The sequence below is a fragment of the Carassius auratus genome, chromosome 41 (genome assembly GCF_003368295.1).
Source record: "Carassius auratus strain Wakin chromosome 41, ASM336829v1, whole genome shotgun sequence".
NCBI lineage: Eukaryota > Metazoa > Chordata > Actinopteri > Cypriniformes > Cyprinidae > Carassius > Carassius auratus.
Window position 1 is genome coordinate 26058246 of NC_039283.1, and position 21478 is coordinate 26079723.

The window sequence follows — 21478 nt, forward strand, 5'->3', positions numbered from 1 at the left end:
CATTCTCAAAAGCAAAACTGCTTCATATTTAATGAGAAAGAGTGATGTAAAAGAGAAAAAACATGCAGAATCAGCAGCACAAAATTAGTAAGAAATGTAGTGGTTCAGAAGATATGATTGTAGCATTAATAATAATAATACTGCATTAATGTTTGTGTTGGGTTGAGAAGCTCTGCTGAAACACTGGACATGAACAGAAACATGAGACAGAAGATTATTGACCTGAACACTCGTTTATAGTTCAACAAAGCAATAAAATCATCTTACATCAAGAACAGAGAACTACAGAGTAAGAGTGACAGTGAGGAGTGTCTGTCCTGCTTCCTCCCGTCACAGAGCCATCGGCTGGAGAGGAGTGTGGCATCATGGGAAGGCTGAAGGAGCGTCACATGTATTTGTTGGCCAGGTTTGAGACGTCACTTTGTGAGAAAGCTTCAGTCTGCACTGCATGAAGCTTCTGGAAGATCTGTGAGAGGTGTGTGCGATCCTCAGCGCTCAACAGCATCAGCACCATCTGCACACACACACACACACACACACACACACACACACGCAGAGGAGAGAACACTTGTTAACACATTAGATCTGACGGAACACACTAATAATGACACACACGTTCCTCGACCCAGCGCTGCCGTCTGATTGGCTGATCAGGGTCTATGAAGTGTGTGTTTGATCATGTCTAACACACATGTAAGCGTGTTGCTGGCGTGTGCTCACCGTGAGCCTGTGTGCCGTGTGCAGCTGCTGCAGGTGCAGGAACACCAGCTTGGGGTGTGTGTGCAGCAGGTGTGTGTGCAGCGCTCGTATGATGAAGCCCAGTGTGTGTCCGTCCAGCTGTGTGCTGATGAGCTGCGGCAGGCGTTCAGATGCGACGGAGCGCAGGAGGTCAGCACAGGTCAAAAGGTCACCGCCAGAGACAGCGCTGCTCAGAGCCTGACCGAACTCAAACACACTCCACGACCGCAGAGAGACAGACGACACGACCGCACCGCTGCCCTCATCTACATCACCATCATCATCACCATCTTCATCATCACCATCATCTTCATCACCATCTTCATCCACCTGCACAGAGAGCTGATCTCAGTGTGTGTGTGAGACAGAGAGAGAGAGAGAGAGAGTGTGTGTGTGTGTGTGTGTGTGTGTGTGAGTGAGTGTGTGAGTGTGTGTGTGTGTGTAAGACCTCATTGATGGTGATGATTCTTCTAGTTCCTGATGAAGCTCTGCAGTCTGTCATCAGTTGTGTGACCTCCATCAGAAGCTGCTCCGCCTCCGTCACACTCGCATCCAAACACAACACCTGCTGTAGGTCTGAACGACACGCCACGTAATCCTGCACACACACACACACACACACACACACACACACATGCACACAATGTAAATATCCAGTTCAAATCATGTTTACTGCAGCATGTATTAATAAAGTGCATCATCTGCTGTTGTCTCTCACAGATTAGTTTAGATCTGTTTAGACGCTGCTTGATCTGTGCAGATTTCTCTCCTGATTCAGACCAGAACACTTTTTCTCTGGAGGAAGTGTTATTCTGGATTATAGACTCTATGTGTTTGAGTTAAAATCATCTTAATGCTGGATGTGTTTCAGGTTTTGTCTTCTCCAGATGTTCACTGATGGACTGGAGTGCTGTGGATTATTGGGATGTTTTTATCAGACTCTCATTCTGACGGCACCCATTCACTGCAGAGCATCCATTGATGAGACACTGATGCAGTGCTACATTTCTACAAACCTGATGAAGAAACAAACTCATCCTGATCTCAGATTTTCAACTTATTCTCGACTATTGCTTTAACTAAAACATTTTAATATATGAAAATATGATATGTTTCGGAGCATTTTATAACATTAAAACATCATCCCTGTCTGAACACTCTCACACACACGAGACGAGGAAGAACGACAAATGAAAGGTGTTTTCCGTAATGTCCACAACACTGTCGCTTACATTCAGATGATGGACGGGTCGTCATGGTAACACTCACCTTCAGGCCCTTATTGGCCAGCGCGCGTCTGTAGAGAGCTTTCTTATTGGTGGGGTGGAGCTGAAGGGCGGAGTCACAGTCCTGTCGGGCCTCAGTGAAGCGCTGGAGTTTGATGAAGCAGAGCGCTCTAAAACACACACACACACACACGTCAGCTTCTGCATGTCCTCCTAACACACACACACACACACACACGTCAGCTTCTACATGTCCTCCTAACACACACACACACACACACACACACACACGTCAGCTTCTGCATGTCCTAACACACACACACACCACACACACACACGAGCGCAGTCAGTCGTACCTGTTGGTGTAAACGCTGCATTCGTGTGGCTTCAGCTGAAGACATCCCGTGTATCTGTCCACTGCGTCCTGATAGCAGCCGCTCCGCACCAGAGCATTCCCATCATGCTTCAGGAGCTCAAACTCTGGGAAACCACGGCAACAAAAACACCTGTTAGTCTTATAATGAAGATCACACTTTCTGTGTGTGTGTGTGTGTGTGTGTGTGTACCAGCTGTTGTGTGTTCAGAGTTGTTGTGTGTATGTCTCTCTGTCAGAGTTTCTTCAGACGGTCCGTGTCCCTCACTCCTCTGGTGGGTGTGTCCCGTGGGCGGAGCTTCGCTTTGGGCGTCGACATGTGTCGGCTGTGCTGCTGACTCGTCTCGACTCTCATTGGTCGCTGTGTCTGTCTCCACGTGTCTGTCTCCGCAGCTGGGCATCTTCAGTGGATTTCCCATGATTCCACTCTCTGCCCCGCTGACCTCCCGCTCCTCTCTGTCTTCCTCCTGAGCGTCTGAACACACAGCAGCTCTCAGATATCCCACAATTCACTGAGACCGTGTCAGTCTGATCAGTACTGCACTCACAGTCTCGCTCGCTCTCGTCCCGCAGACGCTCCTCCTCTTCATCCTCTTCCTGAATGAGGATCTTTCGGCCTGTGGGGCGTGTCTCCTGAAGCTGATCGCTCTCTGTGTGCTCCATCAGGAGCTTCTGCAGGTCAGAGGTCACGATATGTGTAAAGGAACAGCACATAAAGATGAGCTACAGTGACTGATGACAGAATGATGGCTCATGAGTGTATCATCAGTGTGTGTGTGTGTGTGTGTGTGTGTGTGTGTGTGTGTGTGTGTCTTTGTGTATGTGTGTGTGTGTGTGTACCTGCGCTGTGGTGTTGTGTGGCTCGATCAGGAGAACAGTTCTCAGGTCAGCGTGGGATTGCTGCTGGTGACCCAGATGTTTGTGTGCCGTGGCACGTCGTAGTAGAGCTGCACACACACACACACACACGCAATTAAATAAATCTTTGTGTTTATTATTGAGAACATTTTATCTGTGCATGTTTTATTTCATAATTTTTTTTAAATGTTGTGCTGAATCATAAAGTCCTAACTGATCTTGTCTGTATACTAGTATTCTAGTATATCTAGTCTCTTAAACTCCGCCCCCTGCAAGCACATGCTCATGAGAGCCACGCCCACATCTCAACATCCAATCAGCAACAGGTGCACAGAACCAGAAACATTCTTAACTAATGATGCAATGCAACATGAAAACTGCTGTTTTAGACTTGTTTCTTCATGGAGACCCATGCTGTCCTCACAGGATCACAATCTACTGCTGTTACTATCCTTGTGTGGGGAGATGTGGTCTTTAGAACATAGTGAATACAAGGCTCTCTCTCTCTCTCTCTCACACACACACACACACACACTCTCTCTCTCTCTCACACACACACACACACACACACCTTTGATGTTTCCAGGCTCCAGCTGCAGGACGGCGTCACAGTCGCTCAGAGCCGTGCTCCACTGCTGCAGTCTGATGTGAGCCTGAGCGCGGTTATTGAGAGCAGCGACTGACGGCGCCAGAGACAGACTCCTGCACACACACACACACACACGTGTCAGTGGCTCAGCGCCGGCTCCTCGCGCTCACAGGAGCTTCTCTTCACCTGCTGTAGTACACCACGGCCTCCTCGTAGTCTCGGCTCCTGAAGGCTCCGTTGCCCTTGTCCTTCTCTCGGAGCGCCAGAACATCTCTCTCCTGCGCGCTCAGACCTGAGGACAGCAGAACACACACGGAGCAGACGAGCATCAGCCTGCAGATCTTCAGACAGTTGCTGCTGTGATTCCTGAAGACTCAATCTGACCCGATCCGATCTTGAGCTGATAACAACACCGTCCTGCATCAGATCTATTTTCATCTTTAACATTATATTACGCATTATTCTGATTTCAAGGACAGAGCTATGATTCAGAGACAGATGAAATGCAAACATGAGCCTAAACATGAGTGTGATAAATGCATATTTTGCTCTTTTTTTGTAATGTCCTTTGATGTTAAATTCTACATTTGATCATATTTTTCCACCCCTTCACAGATTGTAAAAGTATGCATATATGATGCATATATATACTATAAAATCTCCATTATTTCTTATTTCTCAACTCATCATATTAGTTAATATTAGACCTTTATGCAAATGAGTTGACAGTTTTAGTTCAAGATGAGGGCTGTGATTAGTGTGTAATAAACTTAAAACCTTTACAATTTAAACAAGTGAATCATTTTAAAATGAAAACAACCTGAATACATCACTAAATCGCAAACATCTGAATGTTTTTTAACGGATTAAAATATGAACTTATTCATGAGTAACTTATAAATTATGAGATAATTTAATATAAAACCTGCTAAGTGTTATGTAAATACATATGCATATCTCTATTGCTTATACAGTTCAATATTGAGTAAAAATGCACTAATCTGTACATAAACCAATCTGCTGTTCCAGATTCTTTCACATTATTTATTGCTGAATGCATTTGCATTTCTTGTTCTGATGTCAGATGTGTGTGTGTGTGTGTGCACCAGGATGATGTCTGACCTGTGCTGTTGATCCTCGCCGTGATTTCAGACACGACTGGACGGATGGAAGCCTGACGTGTGTTTCTGTCACACTCATCAATGTTAGAGCACTCAGTGTCCACATCAAACCTGCAGCAGCAACACACACACACAGTGTTACACACACACACACACTCTCTCACATACTCTCTCTCACACACACACACACAGTGTTTCACACACTCTCTCTCACACTCTCTCACACACACACACACACACACACACACACACACACTCTCTCACACACTCTCTCACACACACACACACACTCTCTCACACACTCTCTCACACACTCTCACACACACACACACACACACACCTGTCCCAGTCTGTGTAGGGTCGAGGGACGCAGGATGTCTTCACAGTCTTCACCGCAGCGCTGACTCGTCTCTACAGAAGTGTTTGAGCAGAAGCGTTGATGAATCTGTGTGTGTGTGTGTGTGTGTGTGAGGATGAGGTCCAGATGTTCTCCAGAGGAAACAGCTTTACCTGATCAGAAGCGTCTGAGGATCGAACCGGGGGAAAGTGTTCAGCGTCGCTGTATCTGGGACATCGCTTCAGCTCCGCTTCCTTCAGTCTCATGTCACGCTCCCACATCTGTGACACATCTTACAAATATCAGCACATATGTCTACTTGTTACAGTTTAATCAATTTAACATCCTTAAAATGTAAAGCAGAAAATTCTAATAATATTAATCATCACAATATTTTTCAACTTGAACAGCAGATTGTCTGAGCGAGTGAAGCGTAGTAAAGTGTGTTCGGTGGAGCAGATCTGTCGGTGTGTGTCTCTCTTCACCTGCAGATCTTCAGAGATGTTCCTCCACTCCTCGCTGGAGAAGCTGCCAGCGCTGGCCGGTCCACGCTCCTTCCTGAGGACTCGGGACTTTGGCTCCAGTCTCTCTATGTGTTTCTCACAGAACTCAACCAGATGAGGGTAGAACCCGTCCTGACCGGACCTGAGGAGCAGCACACGTGAGTGGAGCTCTGACACACACACACACACACACACACACACACTCCTCTCACCGCAGGACTCTCAGGATCTGCTCCAGATGTTTGAGGTCCGAGCAGCTCTGGATGAAGCTGTAGTCCAGATGCTCCACAGGAACTGACCTGCTGCTCGAACCCGGAGCCTCCAGAGCAGACGCAGCTTCAGCAGCACTCATGACTCCTGACACACACACACACACACACACACACACACACACACATACAGTTACACAGTTACACACACACACACACACACACACATACACACACAGACACACACAGTTACACAGTTACACACACACACACATACACATACACACACAGACACACACAGTTACACAGTTACACACACACACACATACACACAGACACACACAGACAGAGTTAAGCAGTTACACACACACACACACACAGTTACGCAGTTACACACACACACACACACACACACATACACACAGACACACACAGACAGAGTTATGCAGTTACACACACACACACACACACACACAGTTACACAGTTACACACACACACACACACACACACACTTAAAGATCTAAATATGGTTATTTAACAGACTTCTGACTCTTAACACTATTGTTTTTATACTCTTTTACAGTTGGTTGTAAATACAACAATACATATTTTTACAATTTAAAAAAAAAACTATTACTTTTCTTTTATTTTAATTTACTAATAATAACTTACTTTTATTTTTATACCGTTTTTAATGCAGACCCAGAAGAAGGTTTAGTCAGGTGTGACCACAGACTGTAAAAATAAACACAACGAATCAGAACAAATCTGTTAATTAAGAAACACAAAAACACCTATAAGTTATTTGAAATAAATGCACACCGTGTATTTCTGATAATTATTTATATTTGCTAACTATGATATGATAACTATGAAAATGTATAGCCTGAATGCACTGTAAGTCGCTTTGGATAAAAGCGTCTGCTAAATGCATAAATTAAATTTTTAATTAAATTATTAACTGTATTCAAACACAAAACCAAACCCTCGACTACAGAAAACACGATTTACTGTATGAATCACAGATAAAGACCTGCACAAATCATCTGAAACTCACCGAATATCAGAGAAGAGAAGAGAGATAAAGTGCTTCTTATCATCGAAACACAGAGCGTCTGTCGCGTCCAACGCGTCCGGTTCCTATGGCAACACAAACACGTGTCGCTCCAGAGAATGGGCGGGGCTATACAGTCGGCATGGCGAGAGCGGAGTCGGCGGGGGGGAAAACACTGCGAACATCGTGTGTATCTGAATGACAAAAATGCACATATTCAGCGCTCATTTCCAGAGACGCGTAGAACAATTTTAGTCTGTTTTAACTTAAATATTCATATAAACAAGTCCATATTGATATTTGATTCATTTTACAGCACTAATATAGATGTATTCATTCGAAAATAGCCAAATTCCGTGACGTTCTGCTTTATACAGTTATGACAACAAACTCTTAGAAGAAAGGGATCATTGGGGTTCTATATAGAACCATAGGGTTCTCTACTCAACTCCAAATAACTTTTAATGCTAAAAAGGTTCTATAATGACAAGATAGAACCCTTTTAGCACAAAGGGTTCATATCTTGAATTTTGTGATCATTCACATGCATTCATAAATGCATTTGAATACACCGAATAATGCAGTGAAAGAACGCACTCAAAATGCACACGCGCACTAGTATGACTTCATCATGTAACTTTACATTAGCCTAGATGCCTACACTTTTTAGGCACGATTTGTTTAGTTTTTTAATATACTTGATACTGTTAAAAGGCACATCATTAAAACAAAAAATACCAGTTCACATTTCACACCTAAACAAGTGTGGAAAACGTAATTAGAACTAGCTACTTAATTAGTTAAAAATGCCTATCCATATACAGCTATGATTCGCGATCCCCAAATTGACTCAAATGATTCGCGATCCCCAAATTGACTCAAATGATTCGCGATCCCGCTACGAACTCCCGAACTTATTCAAATGATTCGCGATCCCCAAATTGACTCAAATGATTCGCGATCCCGCTACTAACTCCCGAACTTATTCAAATGATTCGCGATCCCCAAATTGACTCAAATGATTCGCGATCCCGCTACTAACTCCCGAACTTATTCAAATGATTCGCGATCCCCAAATTGACTCAAATGATTCGCGATCCCGCTACTAACTCCCGAACTTATTCAAATGATTCGCGATCCCCAAATTGACTCAAATGATTCGCGATCCCGCTACTAACTCCCGAACTTATTCAAATGATTCGCGATCCCCAAATTGACTCAAATGATTCGCGATCCCGCTACGAACTCCCGAACTTATTCAAATGATTCGCGATCCCCAAATTGACTCAAATGATTCGCGATCCCGCTACGAACTCCCGAACTTATTCAAATGATTCGCGATCCCCAAATTGACTCAAATGATTCGCAATCCCGCTACGAACTCCCGAAATTATTCAAATGATTCGCGATCCCCAGATTGACTCAAATGATTCGCGATCCCGCTTTGAACTCCCGAACTGACTCAAATGATTCGTGATCCCAATACACATAATGCTATAAAAGTGTGCACATAGAGAGAAATAAACAGCAGATGTTCATGTTAACATCTTCTTTAACTTCAGCAAACGCTGCTTATACACATTTGTTAATAAATTAAATAAAACGAAAACATGAATGTTTTAATGCTACTGAATAAAAATAAAAGATCCACTGGAAAGTCTCTTGACTCCACCCCCACGTCAAAACAGAGCCACAAAGAGAGACATGCAGAAAAGTAAAGCACAAACAGTGGTGCCCCCAGAAAATGTTAACAGGGGTGGCCAAATGAGGCCACAGTAAATTTTGGGGTGGCACATTAAAATAAAGAAGAAAAAAAAATTAAGGGTTTGAAATATAGACAAAAATTTATATTTCTTTGAGTTCTAGGATTTTATCGATAATGATAATTACACTATTTTGCTTAGTGTTATTGTGCTGATATCTTATTTTTAATTCTGCTGACACCGGTTTTTTTGTTGTTGTTGTTGTTTTACCTTTATACCATTGTTTCTAAAAGTGTGCACCATATTTTAGGTCAAATACTTGCATTTGGGCTGTTACCAAGCAAATGCAATCAGTATCAACAAAATTGATCTTTGCAATGCAGATAAAACAGAAGCTCCATCTGAAGTGCCATTTAGATGTTTTTACACACTGTTTAAGATGGCTCTGATAAATACTTTAACCTGCAGTTACAAATGAATAAATAATGTTTTGATATTTTAAAGATAAAACATTGAAAACTGATGTTTGAAATGATGTAAAAAATGAAAAGGTTCCATAAAATGTGAAATTAAAACCGTCAATAGGTGGCAGCGAGTCACTGTTAATGAGTCATTGCGATTGAACCGAATCATTTAAACGGTTGACTCATTCAGGAACGAAACACTTTAATTTGCTCAGAGACGCAAAACTGTAGCTGCAGCAGGTGCTGCACTTTTTTTTCACTTCTTAAACTATTGTGAATTTATATTCTGCATTAAAATTATTAGTACCCACTGCAAATAATCCTAGGGGTGGCCTATGGGATTAGGATCCCGCCAAATGTATTGCAGTCACAGATCGAAAAATAATAAGCATAAATTAAAAAAATAAAAACACGTGTAAAATAATAACGCACAAAACCAAAAAAACAAATGAAGTTTTTTTTAAATAACAAACAACGCGGTGATGGATCTAAAAATAATAAGTGTGAATCAAAAATTTCCCCCTTTGCTCTTGTTTCCACGTTCTGCGCTTGCGTTTCTAAAAGTTGCAGTTAGAGTTTAATGGGAGGCGGTGCGAAGATGGCGGGTTGAGCAGACGCGTTTGTCGAAGCTCGTGTCAGTTGTTCCCAAATGTTACTTTAAGGTGAGCAGTTCCTACTGTTTTACATCAAAATGTCCGCACAAAAGTTAGTTAAACCTGCCAAACTAAAACTTGACCCCAAAGGCAAAGATTCCTCATTTAATGTTGAAAAGAAAGATGAGGCGATAGACATGGAGCATGATTATGCAATGGAGATTGTTGTGAATAATAAACGAGAACGTGGAAATGGTTCCCTGCCTTCAACTCCGAGTAAGATATCTGCGGAAAAAAGACCTAAGCCAAATACTGAGGGTGAGAAGTCCGGAATCTCCAATGAAACTATTTTGGAGGCGATTCTAAATCTGGAAAGGAGGGTGGATGAGAAGTTGGCGGATTTAAGCGAACAATCCAAACAGAGCAGCGTTATGATTGCAAGCTTAACGAAGGCGATTCAGTTCAACACGGAAGAGGTGAATGAGTGCAAAAAAAGAGTGAAGGACTTGGAGTTACAAAATGATGATCTTCGTAAGGAGAACCGGGATCTTAAGGTGAGGGTTAGAGAAAATGAAAGATACAGAATGAGATGGTGCCTCCGTATCAAAGGCATAGAAGAGAAAAAAGACGAAGACATCAGATCAGTTGTTATCCAAACCCTTGGTAAGATTGCACCCGATTTGGAGCCAAAGCTGGAAGAAGCTGTTGATGTGGTTCATCGGCTGGGAAGAAAGATGGACAGTAGAAGCAGGAACGTCATCGTGCTATTTGTACAAAGACGGGTGAAGGACGAAATCTGGCGTCTAAGCAAAGATTCTCCAGTCTGCAAAAAGGAAGGGATTCGATTCGCGGAGATGCTTCCTCGTGAGGATTTAGAGGAAAGGCAAAAGCTCTGGCCTCAAATTGATCAAGCTAGACGGGCAGGAAAGAAGGCTTTCTTTCGCGGTCCGTATGGCTTTATTGAAGGGCGGCAGATTAATGTTGATGGATAAGGTGTTAATTTTAGGACAGTGGGTAATTTTGTTTCATTGGGCAACTGGAGCTCTAATTGTAAGTTTACAGGTTAAGCAGATTCTGAGTGTCAAGTAGGTGTTTTATAGTTTAATTTTTGCTTTTATTCTTTTCTTCTTTTTTTGTTGTTGTAGAGTTTTATGGTTAAGACCACATTTGTTTTTGGTTCTCTCAATGTTAGGGGCTTGAAAGACATTGTAAAGAGAAAGGCAGTGTTTTTGTTTTGTAAAGGGCAAAAAGTTCATTGCCTGTTTTTACAAGAGACTCATTCAACAGACTCGGATACCTCTTTTTGGACTAATCAATGGGGTGATAAGATTTTTTTCAGTCATGGTTCTAACCGTTCTGGAGGTGTGGCAATATGTTTCAACAAATGTCCTGGGGAAGTCATTAGTTATAAAGTTGATGGTAATGGTCATTGGCTAATGGTGGTACTTAAAATTGATGATATTTTTTTCATTTTATTTAATATTTATGGCTTTAACAATGCAGCTCAAAATCAGAAATTAATAGAAGATGTCTCTGAGGTGATTACAGAAACTAAAGTAAAATACCCAACAGATAATATTATAGTAGGAGGGGATTGGAATATGGTTCCAGATGAGTGGAAGGACAGATGGCCTCCCAGACTGAACAAACAGCGGCTTAATGTTTCCATTGAATTTTTGAAATCCGAAAATAATTTGTATGACATTTGGAGAGATTTATATCCTGATGCTGAATGTTTTTCCTGGTTTAAACCCAATGGGGAGAACAAATCCAGAATTGATTATTGGTTGGTAAGTAACAATATTATAAAATTTGTTTCTCAATCTTCAATTTTTAAAGCTCCATTAACCGATCACTGCTTTATTGATCTTGTGCTAGAACCTGTAGGTAAGCAATTTAGAAACAAAGGTTATTGGAAGTTCAATGCCCATCTTTTACAAAATGAAGAATTTTGTAGTAAAATTAAGGAATTGATTAGAAATATAGAGATAAATGATTCTTTTGACTGTAATGTAAGCAAATGGGAATTTTTAAAATTTAAAATTAGAGAATTCTCCATACAATTTTCTAAGAAAATATATAAAGAAAAAAAGATTTTTGAAAATAACCTAATTCGTGAAATAAGTTTGTGCTGTATTAATCCTGTGTTAAATAATGAGGAAAAAAATAGGCTGATGGAGCTGCAAAATAAATTAGATCATCTTTATCTGGAGAGGGCACAAGGGGCCTTTGTAAGGTCACGTGCCAGGTGGATTGAGGATGGAGAAAAGAACTCTTCATATTTTAGTAATTTGGAAAAAAATAGACAACAAAGAAACTCCATTGATAGTTTAATGATCCGAAATGAAGAATGCAAAGATTTAACAAGAATTGAAAAAGAAGTGTTTCTGTTTTATTCTAATTTATATTCTTCTGATTTTTCTTCAGATGACTCGGATCTCTTTTTTGCTAAAATTAGAAACAATATTCCACACATTGATAACTCTTTTAAAAAGTTATGTGATTCGGATCTTAGAGTTGAAGAATTGGATTCAGTTGTTATGAAGTTGCCTTTAAATAAATCTCCAGGGACTGATGGGCTCACTAATAATTTTTTTAAATTTTTTTGGAAGGATTTAAGGATTTTATTATTTAATGCCCTAGCAGAAGCTATTGAAAAGAAAGAGTTGATAGAAAGTATGAAGCAAGGATTAATTACACTTATTCCTAAAGCTGGCAAAGATAAAAGAGTTTTAGATAATTTGAGGCCTATTTCTTTACTCAATACGGATTATAAGATTTTTTCTGGGGCTATTGCTGCTAGACTGAAAAAAGGTATTTCTACCATAATTAGTGAGACACAGTCAGGCTTTTTAGAAGGAAGGTCAATTCATAACAATGTTAGATTGGTTTTAGACTTACTTGACTATAGTGAGGTGGTTCAGGGAAGTGGATTTCTTATTTTTTTAGATTTCTTTAAAGCATTTGATGCGATAGAGCATCCATTTATTTTGAAAACTCTGAAGCACTTTGGTTTTGGAAGAAGATTTATAAATTTAATTGAAATGTTATATAATGATATTAATAGTTCGGTAGCTCTAAGACATAGAACTTGCACACGATTCCCTATTAAAAGGGGAATTCGTCAAGGTTGTAGTAGTTCCCCATTATTGTTTATTATAGTAGCAGAGTTGCTATCGATATTGATTAAAAATAATGGTATTGAAGGGTTATCAGTGTTGGATAGACAAATTATAATAAGCCAATTTGCAGACGACACAACGTTGTTTTTAAAAAATGAACAACAAATTCCTTTAGCTTTACATTTGGTTAATATGTTTTCTAAGGCTTCTGGGCTGTATTTGAATTTAAAGAAATGTGAAATGTTAACTTTACATGAGTTTCCTTTGCAATCATTATTTAATATTCAAATAAAGGAGGAAGTAAAATATTTAGGGATTGTTATCTCTAGAGAGAAAGTAACAATGGAGAATAAAAATGTATGGAATAACATAGAGAAGTGTAAATTGATATTGAATAGATGGCTGCAAAGGGATCTTACAATCTTTGGAAGAGTTCTTTTGTCCAAAATGGATAGTTTGTCTAGACTCATCTACCCAGCCTTTTCCATGCCCATTTCAACAAAAATGATTAAAGCAATAAATAAGATGAATTTTAAATTTATTTGGAGGAATAAATGTCAGTACATAAGAAAGGATGACATGATTAAAAAGTATGAAGATGGTGGAGTAAATGCGATTGATTTTGACGTCATGAATGGTGTATTGAAATTAAAATGGTTAAAATCCTTCATATGTAATCATCAATCCTTTTGGTATATTGTCCCAAGTGCAATTTTTAAAAAATTGGGTGGAATTAATTTCCTTTTACGTTGTGATTTTGAGTGTACCTCTTTACCACTAAAACTTTCCGACTTCCATCAGCAAGTCCTGCTTTATTGGAAATTATTGTTTAAGCATAATTTTACGCCTCATAACACTCCAGTTTGGAATAATAGATATATAAAATTTGGTAGAAAATCCGTTTTTTTTGAGGAATGGAAATCCAAAGGGATTTGGGCTGTTGCCCATTTTTTGGATGATAATGGGAATTTGTTATTACATAGAGAGTTTTGTGAGAAATTCCGACTGCAATGTACCATTAATATTTACAATCGAATTATTAGAGCCATTCCAGTTGCTTTAAGAGTCATTGTTAAAGAAGATATTGTGAACTCCAAAGTTTCCCCAGAATTGAGGCAGCTTTCCTTAGAAGGTCATGATTTCTGTAATAAAAAATGCTCTAATAGAGTTACTAGAAAGTTGATTTCACAGGTTTTATATCCAAACCCAATTAGACGAGAATATGTGCTTAAAGATTTTGATAGGAATGAAGTTAAAAAAATTAGAAAAAACTATTTGTCTTACCCCCTCCCTCCAAAAGTTAAAGAGGTGTGCTTCAAGATTATAAATGAGATTTACCCTACCAAAGAATTTTTAAGGTTAAAATTTAATTTTGATACAAATGATTGTGTTTTTTGTGAAAAAAGTATTGAAACTCTAGAGCATGTTTTTTTTTGGTGTGATTCAGTTCACTTCTTTTGGAGTGAGATGCAAAATTGGTTATGTTCCAAAGATGTTGAATTTTCACCATTCAATGTGAAGGTAGTTAGGTTTGGTATTTTTCATGAAAACAAAGAGTTAGAATTTTTTCTCAATTCTCTTATTTGTTTTGGGAGGTTTTTTATTCACAAATGCAGATGGTTTAAATCTAAACCCAACTTTATTCATTGGTGTAATGAGCTAAAACTTTTATATAAATCCTTAAAATTTGTTAAGAATAAAAAAGCCCTTAAACTGACCTCTATGTTGGAATTATATAATTTAATTTAAAAGCCCATTTTGTATTATTGTTTTTTTTTTTTTTTTTTTTTTTTTTTTTTTTTTTTTTGGTATTTTTCTTTTATTTCTTATTTATTTTTTTGATGTGTTTGTGGTTATAAGTTTGGTTATGCTCAACCAAGGCTGAATAATTGTGGTTATTTTTTTGAAAATATGTTCATGTACCTTGTTTGGTTGTAATGTTGTTGAAATAAAGGCAAAAAAAAAAAAAAGAAAAAAAAAAAAAAAAAAAAAGAAAAAAAAAAAAAAAAAAAAAGTTAGAGTTTAATGTAAATCAGGGCGGGCTTCAGTGTCACTATTGGCCAACAAGTTCTAGATTGACAGCTTCTCCTCTAGCCAATCAGTCCAAGGGGGAGTTGTCGTCACTCCAATGCGACTCATGGCTGCTGTAGGAGGATGGATAACCAGCATCAGCAGGCAAATGCCGGACAATCTCAGGTAATTAGCCATAAATATTTTGTTAGTGGGTGACAGAAACATTCCCTTTGTGTGTTATGATATTTTCTCCAAGTTCAATGTAGTCCGAGTAGGTCGATATCTAGCCTGTTAACACGTGTCTTGTTTGTTTGGCTTAGTAAGCAATACTTTATATTTTAGGCAGTAACGTTAGGCCTAACCTTACACGATAAGGGTATTTAATGCTCATCTGATCAGTAAAGCCGGTTCTGTAATCAGCGGTAGATCTCCATCACCTGAACGCTTTCACATGGAGCAGTATTTACTACACAGAGCCATTATGCTGCTCCATGTGAAAGTGTGCAGGTGATGGAGATCTACCGCTGATTACAGAACCGGTGTCCTGACATTTTATCCTATCCCGTCAGATTTTCCTACCCGGGTTTACTGCGCACGCGCACATCAATATCGCGTCCTTTGTCTCATGCTAAACAACGATATTTAATGTATCTGCATTACTGTAAGGGTAGGTTTAGGGCTGGGGTAGGTGTAGACTTTAATAAAAACACAATCTAATTGGTAGAAAATAATATTTATTGTTGGTTTCCTGTAACTGTATCCCTTTTAGCTACAACCGCGAATATAACACATAATTACTGTATTTGCAGTACTGTAAGGGTATGATTAGGGTTGTGGTAGGTGTAGACGTTAATAAACCATAACTTTACAGTAGAATTTTCGTTGTGGAATTGTACTACCCACTGTTTTGGTGGGAGGTAGGAAAATCTGACAGCGTAGGACAAATCGACAGAACACTGGCTTTACTGATCAGATGAGCATTAAATATCACGTGCTTTTTTTTTTCGTGCAGGCAGTATTTAATGCCGCGTTTCCACCGAAATTACCCGGAACATTTGTACCAGGAACTTTTTTTCCCAGGAACTTTTTCCCCCCAGACCTGTTGCTTTCAGCGTTTCCACTGCGGTGTAAAGTACCGGGTAGATTAGGCAAATAGACTGGTGACGTAGGTCTGCACGCGTTTCTCAATACAAAGTACCGCCGATTAAAAAAAAAAAAAAAGTACGCTGATTTTGGACGTGCATCCTCGGTAGTTGGTTCAGACTTTGTGCATTCCTCTCGGGAGTGTGATGTCAGCGACGACGCAAGTCCGGTAAATCAATAAACAGCAGCGTACTTGATAACTTCAGTCTGCTCGTCATGGCTACTGCAATTTTCCTTACTGTATATTTACAATAAAACGAAATATGATATCAAATACCACTGCCTCCTTTCGTTTTCATTTAAGCATAATAACAACTGCAGAAATGTACTTAGTTCAGGGAAATGTGTATATGCAGCCATTACAATGAAACGAAATATTATATAAATTCGCCTTTTTTATTTTCATTTTAACATATAGATAAATTTAATACAGACCAAAGAAAACCGGTTAGATTTACCCCGCAGCTGAATTGTATGTTATGTTTAACCACTAAAGACACATCAGAGCCAGCGGCACATATCAGAAGGTCTATCCCAGGAGAGGCTGCTCTCTGCGGATACATGAGGACTGAGCTCCCGCTGATCACGTGGAGCTCACCGTCGCAGAGATCGGCGAAACACATTTTTAAATAGGCGCTGTCTTTATAAATAAACCATAGATTTGAGTTTTAAACAACTACATTATCGCCTGAAATACTTTTAAAATTACATTTCATGACACAATAACAGTAATATTTGAAAATTATCCGAATAAATGGTGGCTGAACTCAACCAATGCTGCGTGAACTCAGATCGCTTTGGCTACTGCAATTTTCCCCTCAGTATATTTACAATAAAACGAAATAGGATATAAAATACCACTGCCTCTTTTCATTTTCATTTAAACATAATAACAGCTGCAGAAATGTATTTAGTTCAGGGATAAGTGTAACGTTATATACAGCCATTACAATGAAAGAAATATTATATAGACTTGCCTTTTTATTTTCATTTTAACATATAGATAAATTGAATACAGACCAGAGAAAACCTGTTAGATTTACCCCGCAGCTGAATTATATGTTATGTTTAACCACTGAAGACACATCAGAGCCAGTGGCACATATCAGAAGGTCTATCCCAGGAGAGGCTGCTCTCTGCGGATACATGAGGACTGAGCTTCCGCTGATCGAGTGGAGCTCACCGTCTACGAGATCGGCGAAACAAATTTTTAAATAGAGCTCGGGCGTAGACGTCATGGAATGGTGCATTGTGGGTAACGGCGGCCATTTTAGAGGCATCGCAAAGCAGGTTTGTAATAAGATAATAGCCAGTCTCCAGAAAAAGTTATAGAACGTGACAAAAAAAGTTGCCTATACCTATACGGACAAACTTAATAATGAAGCCAAACAACGCTAATTAAAAAAAAAGAGGTTGTAGGCGGAATCGATCCCTATGAACACATGAAAGTTTACCAAGCCTCAGTTTCCCTGATAATTTATCCTACCGGGTCTGTGGAGTGAGCGCTTACACCTCCGATCAATTTAAAAATGTCACTTTCACTTTTTAAAAAGTCACTGGAGGCTCACCTGCAGATCATAAATGGATCTGCAAATTAAACGTGGAGAAAACAATCTTTTTCACTAAGGAAATGTTAACATTAACCAAGCATCAGTGGTGACACACACACACTTATCAGATTCTGCGAGCTATGAAGCTTGTCTATGCAGGTTTGTTACACTTCAGGAGTAATTACTCACCTATCATACTTGCAAAAATCCACTGTTTTCCTCCGGTAGTTCTGTAATCCGGTATAATATTGACGAACATTCACCTCAGACACAACCCACCATTCACCAAAACAAGACGCTTAACTTCCTATTTTGAAGTTCGTTCCAGTTTTTTTTTTTTTTTAAACAAGTTGTTCAAATTTGTTAAATACAGTCAGCACAAAAATATCAAAAAGCAAATTAAGTTCAGGATTGGGTCAAAAGAAAATGTTTAAACAAAAAATACAGACACTAAACTGACTCCCTTACTGGCCAAAAACTAAAGAAAGCGTAATGTGTTTGTGTCTGAGTTTGTGTGTGTGTATGTGTGTGAGAGAGAGAGAGACCATACACAACATGTCTCACCATAACTATGTATTATAATATTATCGAAGGTGATGGTTTCCCTCCGTACAGTGGCGACCCAAGCCATCTGACGCCTCTTGGTGATTTCAGACACCTTGTGTTTTTTTTCCAAGTAGGAAAATGTTGAAAACTAATATGATTCGCGAGGCGTTTGCCCTGTCGATCATGAAACCGATTACAGCAGTTCACAATACAGCAATACTGAACCATTTTCCAAAAAATAATCAAAATTAATGACCAAATGACCAACGTTACCTAATGCCTACTATACAGTACATCTACTTCTGTACCGCGATTCCCACAATGCATTGCGACGTGACGCAACGATCCCGACCTCTATAGGCGCTGTCTTTATAAATAAACAACAGATTTGAGTTTCAAACAACTACATTCTCGCCTGAAATACTTTTAAAATTACATTTCATGACACAATAACAGTAATATTTTGAAAATGTTGATCCAAATAAATGGTGGTTGAACTCAACCAATGCTGCGTGAACTCAACCAATCAGCATATGTTTAGCGCCAAAGTCCCGCCCCCGAAAGTTCCGGAACTTTAAAAAAGTACCACCTCGCCAGCAGGGACTTTCTGGGGGGCATTTTTTTTACCCGGAACTTTTATTTAGTTCCTGGTTCCTGCGGTGGAAACACACCAAGTACCGGGCCAAGTCCCTAGTTCCTGGGTAAAGTTCCTGCGGTGGAAACGCGGCTCTAGTGACCATAATCAGTGAAAAAAAGTGGGTTAGGGGGCAGAGAGGATGTTATTCATGTTATGTTGTTGGCACGATGTTAAAAGGACGCTGCTAAATAAAGTTTTATACGAATACAGTGGATTCATGTTTATTATTATATTTACAATATACCACAGTTTTTATGCCAGTCGTATCATTTTATTTTGTATTTATCCATCACACCATAAAGCCCTGTCCGTGAAAATTTTGTCTGACATTAAACCGGTCCTTGGTGCTAAAAAGGTTGGGGACCACTGTTATAGATACACTAAATATATAATATTTATCAGTGGTTTACACGTGATTTCCTTCTACGTACATTATTCAATGCACAGCTTCACTCCCTCTGCTTTAAAGTTTCTTGGTGTGTCATCATTCAGTAGTACGTTATTATTATACACATCACGTGATTGGCGTTACATTTCTCAGCGCTGCTCAAATACTTCACTCAACGGTTTTGTTGTCTGCGTGATAATGGGAAATGTTTTTTATTTTTATTTTTTATTTATGCTTTAACTATACCATGTACAATTACAAAACTAATGGAGTTTCAGAAGATTCTGAAGGTCATATTTGATACGATATTTATTATTATTCAAGTTCATTTGTATAGCGCTTTTTACAAAACAAATCGTTGCAAAGCAACTTTACAGAAAATTATGTTTCTACAATATTTAGTAGTAGCTAGTAGTTTGTGCACATTTGACAGGATTTTAGAAAAAATAAAAATAATCTTGACAAAACAATATAGTCAGAAAGGTCTGAGTCTCAATATTATATATTTATTTTGTGAAAGAAACAGGAACATTTATGGAAAAAAATTCCGAGTGTCACCTGGTGGCTGTTTTTGGTATAGCATATTTATATAATCAACTTCAAATTTGGAACATAACTTCTTTAGACATATCTTGACATATGATATTATGCATAAACAAAATGCATGCAGGTTTGGAACGACATGAAGGTGAGTAATAACTGAATTTCCTCTTTCTCCGTTTAAGTCTGAACTGGAAACCTCAATTATTTAATCAGATCAGTCATTATGGGATGTAGGACTCTCATTCATAATTTGATTCTCCCTGATTCTTGTTTTAAATGTCTTCCCAATCCACTTTAACCTGAAATATCTTTAAGGCAGTTCATATTTAAATAATTGAAAGGCTCTTCACATGTTCACAGTTTGATGTGGATTAACGATCGCATTGACATGCAGGTAAACTAATGAAATATTTGATGTTTTTAGTGTTTAATTAATGATTAGCTTTTTATCAACTCACAAACCCGCTGCAGTGTAATTTTTAATGAATTTTATGATGTTGAAATGATGTTATTGGCATGACATTTGTTACAATGTATCGCCAAAGCACAGTTTATATTGAATCTAAAACAGATATGATCTGTGTGTTATATTCCTGACTGAGAGCACACTGTACTCTCTGTTGAGTTTCAGATAACTCTGGAGGCGACTGTGGTCTTTGGTTTGCTCTTTCCAGTAATACAGTATGTCTCCTTCTCTTCATTCATAATCTCTTTGATTCTTCCATGTTTCTCAGGATTGTGTGTGTTTAGTTATGAACTTCTCAGGAGTTTTGACTTATGTACAGCAATCCTCTCGCTCCTGTGTATCTACATGTTTGTACATATTTACATGTTTTTTTGTTCATTGTTTTAAGTAAAAATAGAATTGTATCTTTAAATCTGTCGCGGAATGAGAGTTCATGAGAATCTGTTATAGATGACGGATTGTTCACAGCGGAGAACAGCACTACTTTTGTTCTCTCGTGATTTTATTGAAATGTATTGTCTCGTTATTGTTTATTATTATTATTATTATTATCATCAGGAGCAGGAGCGCAGCTGAGCGTCGCGTCGCGTCTCCATAGCAACGCGATCAGACGCGCGCCGCGGGGAAAGTTTCGCTCGTGATCCGAACGGAGCTCCAGGATGTCACGGGGGTTTCCCGGTGAGTCTCCCGGTGAGTCTCCCGGTGAGTTCAGCAGCTGTTTTCTGCTTTAACGCGGACTCTGACGCGCTTTCTGCTTTTCTTTCAGACTTCCCTGAAATAACGAGCGAGAACTTTGTGAGTATCAGAATCACGTGTGTTTAAATGTGAATGCGTGACTGATCGATCGATCGATTAATTGATTGATAGATTGATCGTGTGCTGTGATTGAACAGGAACACAGTCTCTCATCTGATCAGAGCTTCGTGGAGTTCTTCAACGACTTCCTGCTGCTTCCGGTGAGGAAGGACTAGTTAAACTAACCAGGTTTAGTTAAAATCTCCCTGAACACGTCTAATGGTTTTATAAGTGATCAAATCAGTTGAGATTTCTCTCAAAGTAACTCTAAATATGTTCAGATTTATTTATTTAATGCATAAACACAACTTATTTTACTAACATTTATTTTTGTAATAGTGCTATACAATGTTTTTTTTTTCTCTCTGTATTGTGTATTTACATATTTCTAATGATGAAATAAAGATATAAATCAGTCATTTAGTTATTTTATCTTTCAGTCTGGCAAACAAAGGTGGTTTATTATGTAAAACAATGGAGAAATATTGTGGGATTACTCCTTAAAT

At 39.0% G+C, this 21478-nt stretch overlaps 2 protein-coding genes across 15 annotated transcripts in view; one reads left to right on the forward strand and one right to left on the reverse strand.

Moving 5' to 3' along the window:
• spag1b (sperm associated antigen 1b) overlaps window positions 1-21478 on the reverse strand; it is a 21833-nt gene continuing 355 nt past the window's right edge. The window contains exons 2-18 of one of the 3 annotated variants that reach the window (XM_026227948.1): window positions 7013-7203; window positions 6642-6690; window positions 5958-6102; window positions 5728-5887; window positions 5416-5523; window positions 5246-5316; window positions 4907-5016; window positions 3971-4076; window positions 3767-3897; window positions 3178-3284; window positions 2886-3009; window positions 2531-2812; window positions 2321-2444; window positions 2008-2134; window positions 1187-1336; window positions 721-1068; window positions 1-514 (exon numbers count right to left, since the gene is read on the reverse strand). In XM_026227948.1, the coding sequence (XP_026083733.1) occupies window positions 386-514; window positions 721-1068; window positions 1187-1336; window positions 2008-2134; window positions 2321-2444; window positions 2531-2812; window positions 2886-3009; window positions 3178-3284; window positions 3767-3897; window positions 3971-4076; window positions 4907-5016; window positions 5246-5316; window positions 5416-5523; window positions 5728-5887; window positions 5958-6097 (2217 nt within the window). In that variant the 5' untranslated portion in view covers window positions 6098-6102; window positions 6642-6690; window positions 7013-7203 and the 3' untranslated portion in view covers window positions 1-385. Of the gene's footprint in view, window positions 515-720; window positions 1069-1186; window positions 1337-2007; window positions 2135-2320; window positions 2445-2530; window positions 2813-2885; window positions 3010-3177; window positions 3285-3766; window positions 3898-3970; window positions 4077-4906; window positions 5017-5245; window positions 5317-5415; window positions 5524-5727; window positions 5888-5957; window positions 6103-6627; window positions 6691-7012; window positions 7204-21478 lie in introns of all 3 variants that reach the window. The other 2 variants (XM_026227947.1, XM_026227946.1) reach the window with 2 other exon arrangements.
• Window positions 14986-21478, forward strand: part of rgs22 (regulator of G protein signaling 22) — a 24619-nt gene continuing 18126 nt past the window's right edge. For 6 of the 12 annotated variants that reach the window (XM_026227938.1, XM_026227939.1, XM_026227931.1 and 3 more), the window contains exons 1-5: window positions 14987-15087; window positions 20343-20392; window positions 20736-20867; window positions 20944-20972; window positions 21071-21133. In XM_026227938.1, the coding sequence (XP_026083723.1) occupies window positions 20837-20867; window positions 20944-20972; window positions 21071-21133 (123 nt within the window). In that variant the 5' untranslated portion in view covers window positions 14987-15087; window positions 20343-20392; window positions 20736-20836. Of the gene's footprint in view, window positions 15088-19660; window positions 20393-20735; window positions 20868-20943; window positions 20973-21070; window positions 21134-21478 lie in introns of those variants that run through there. The other 6 variants (XM_026227936.1, XM_026227940.1, XM_026227935.1 and 3 more) reach the window with 4 other exon arrangements.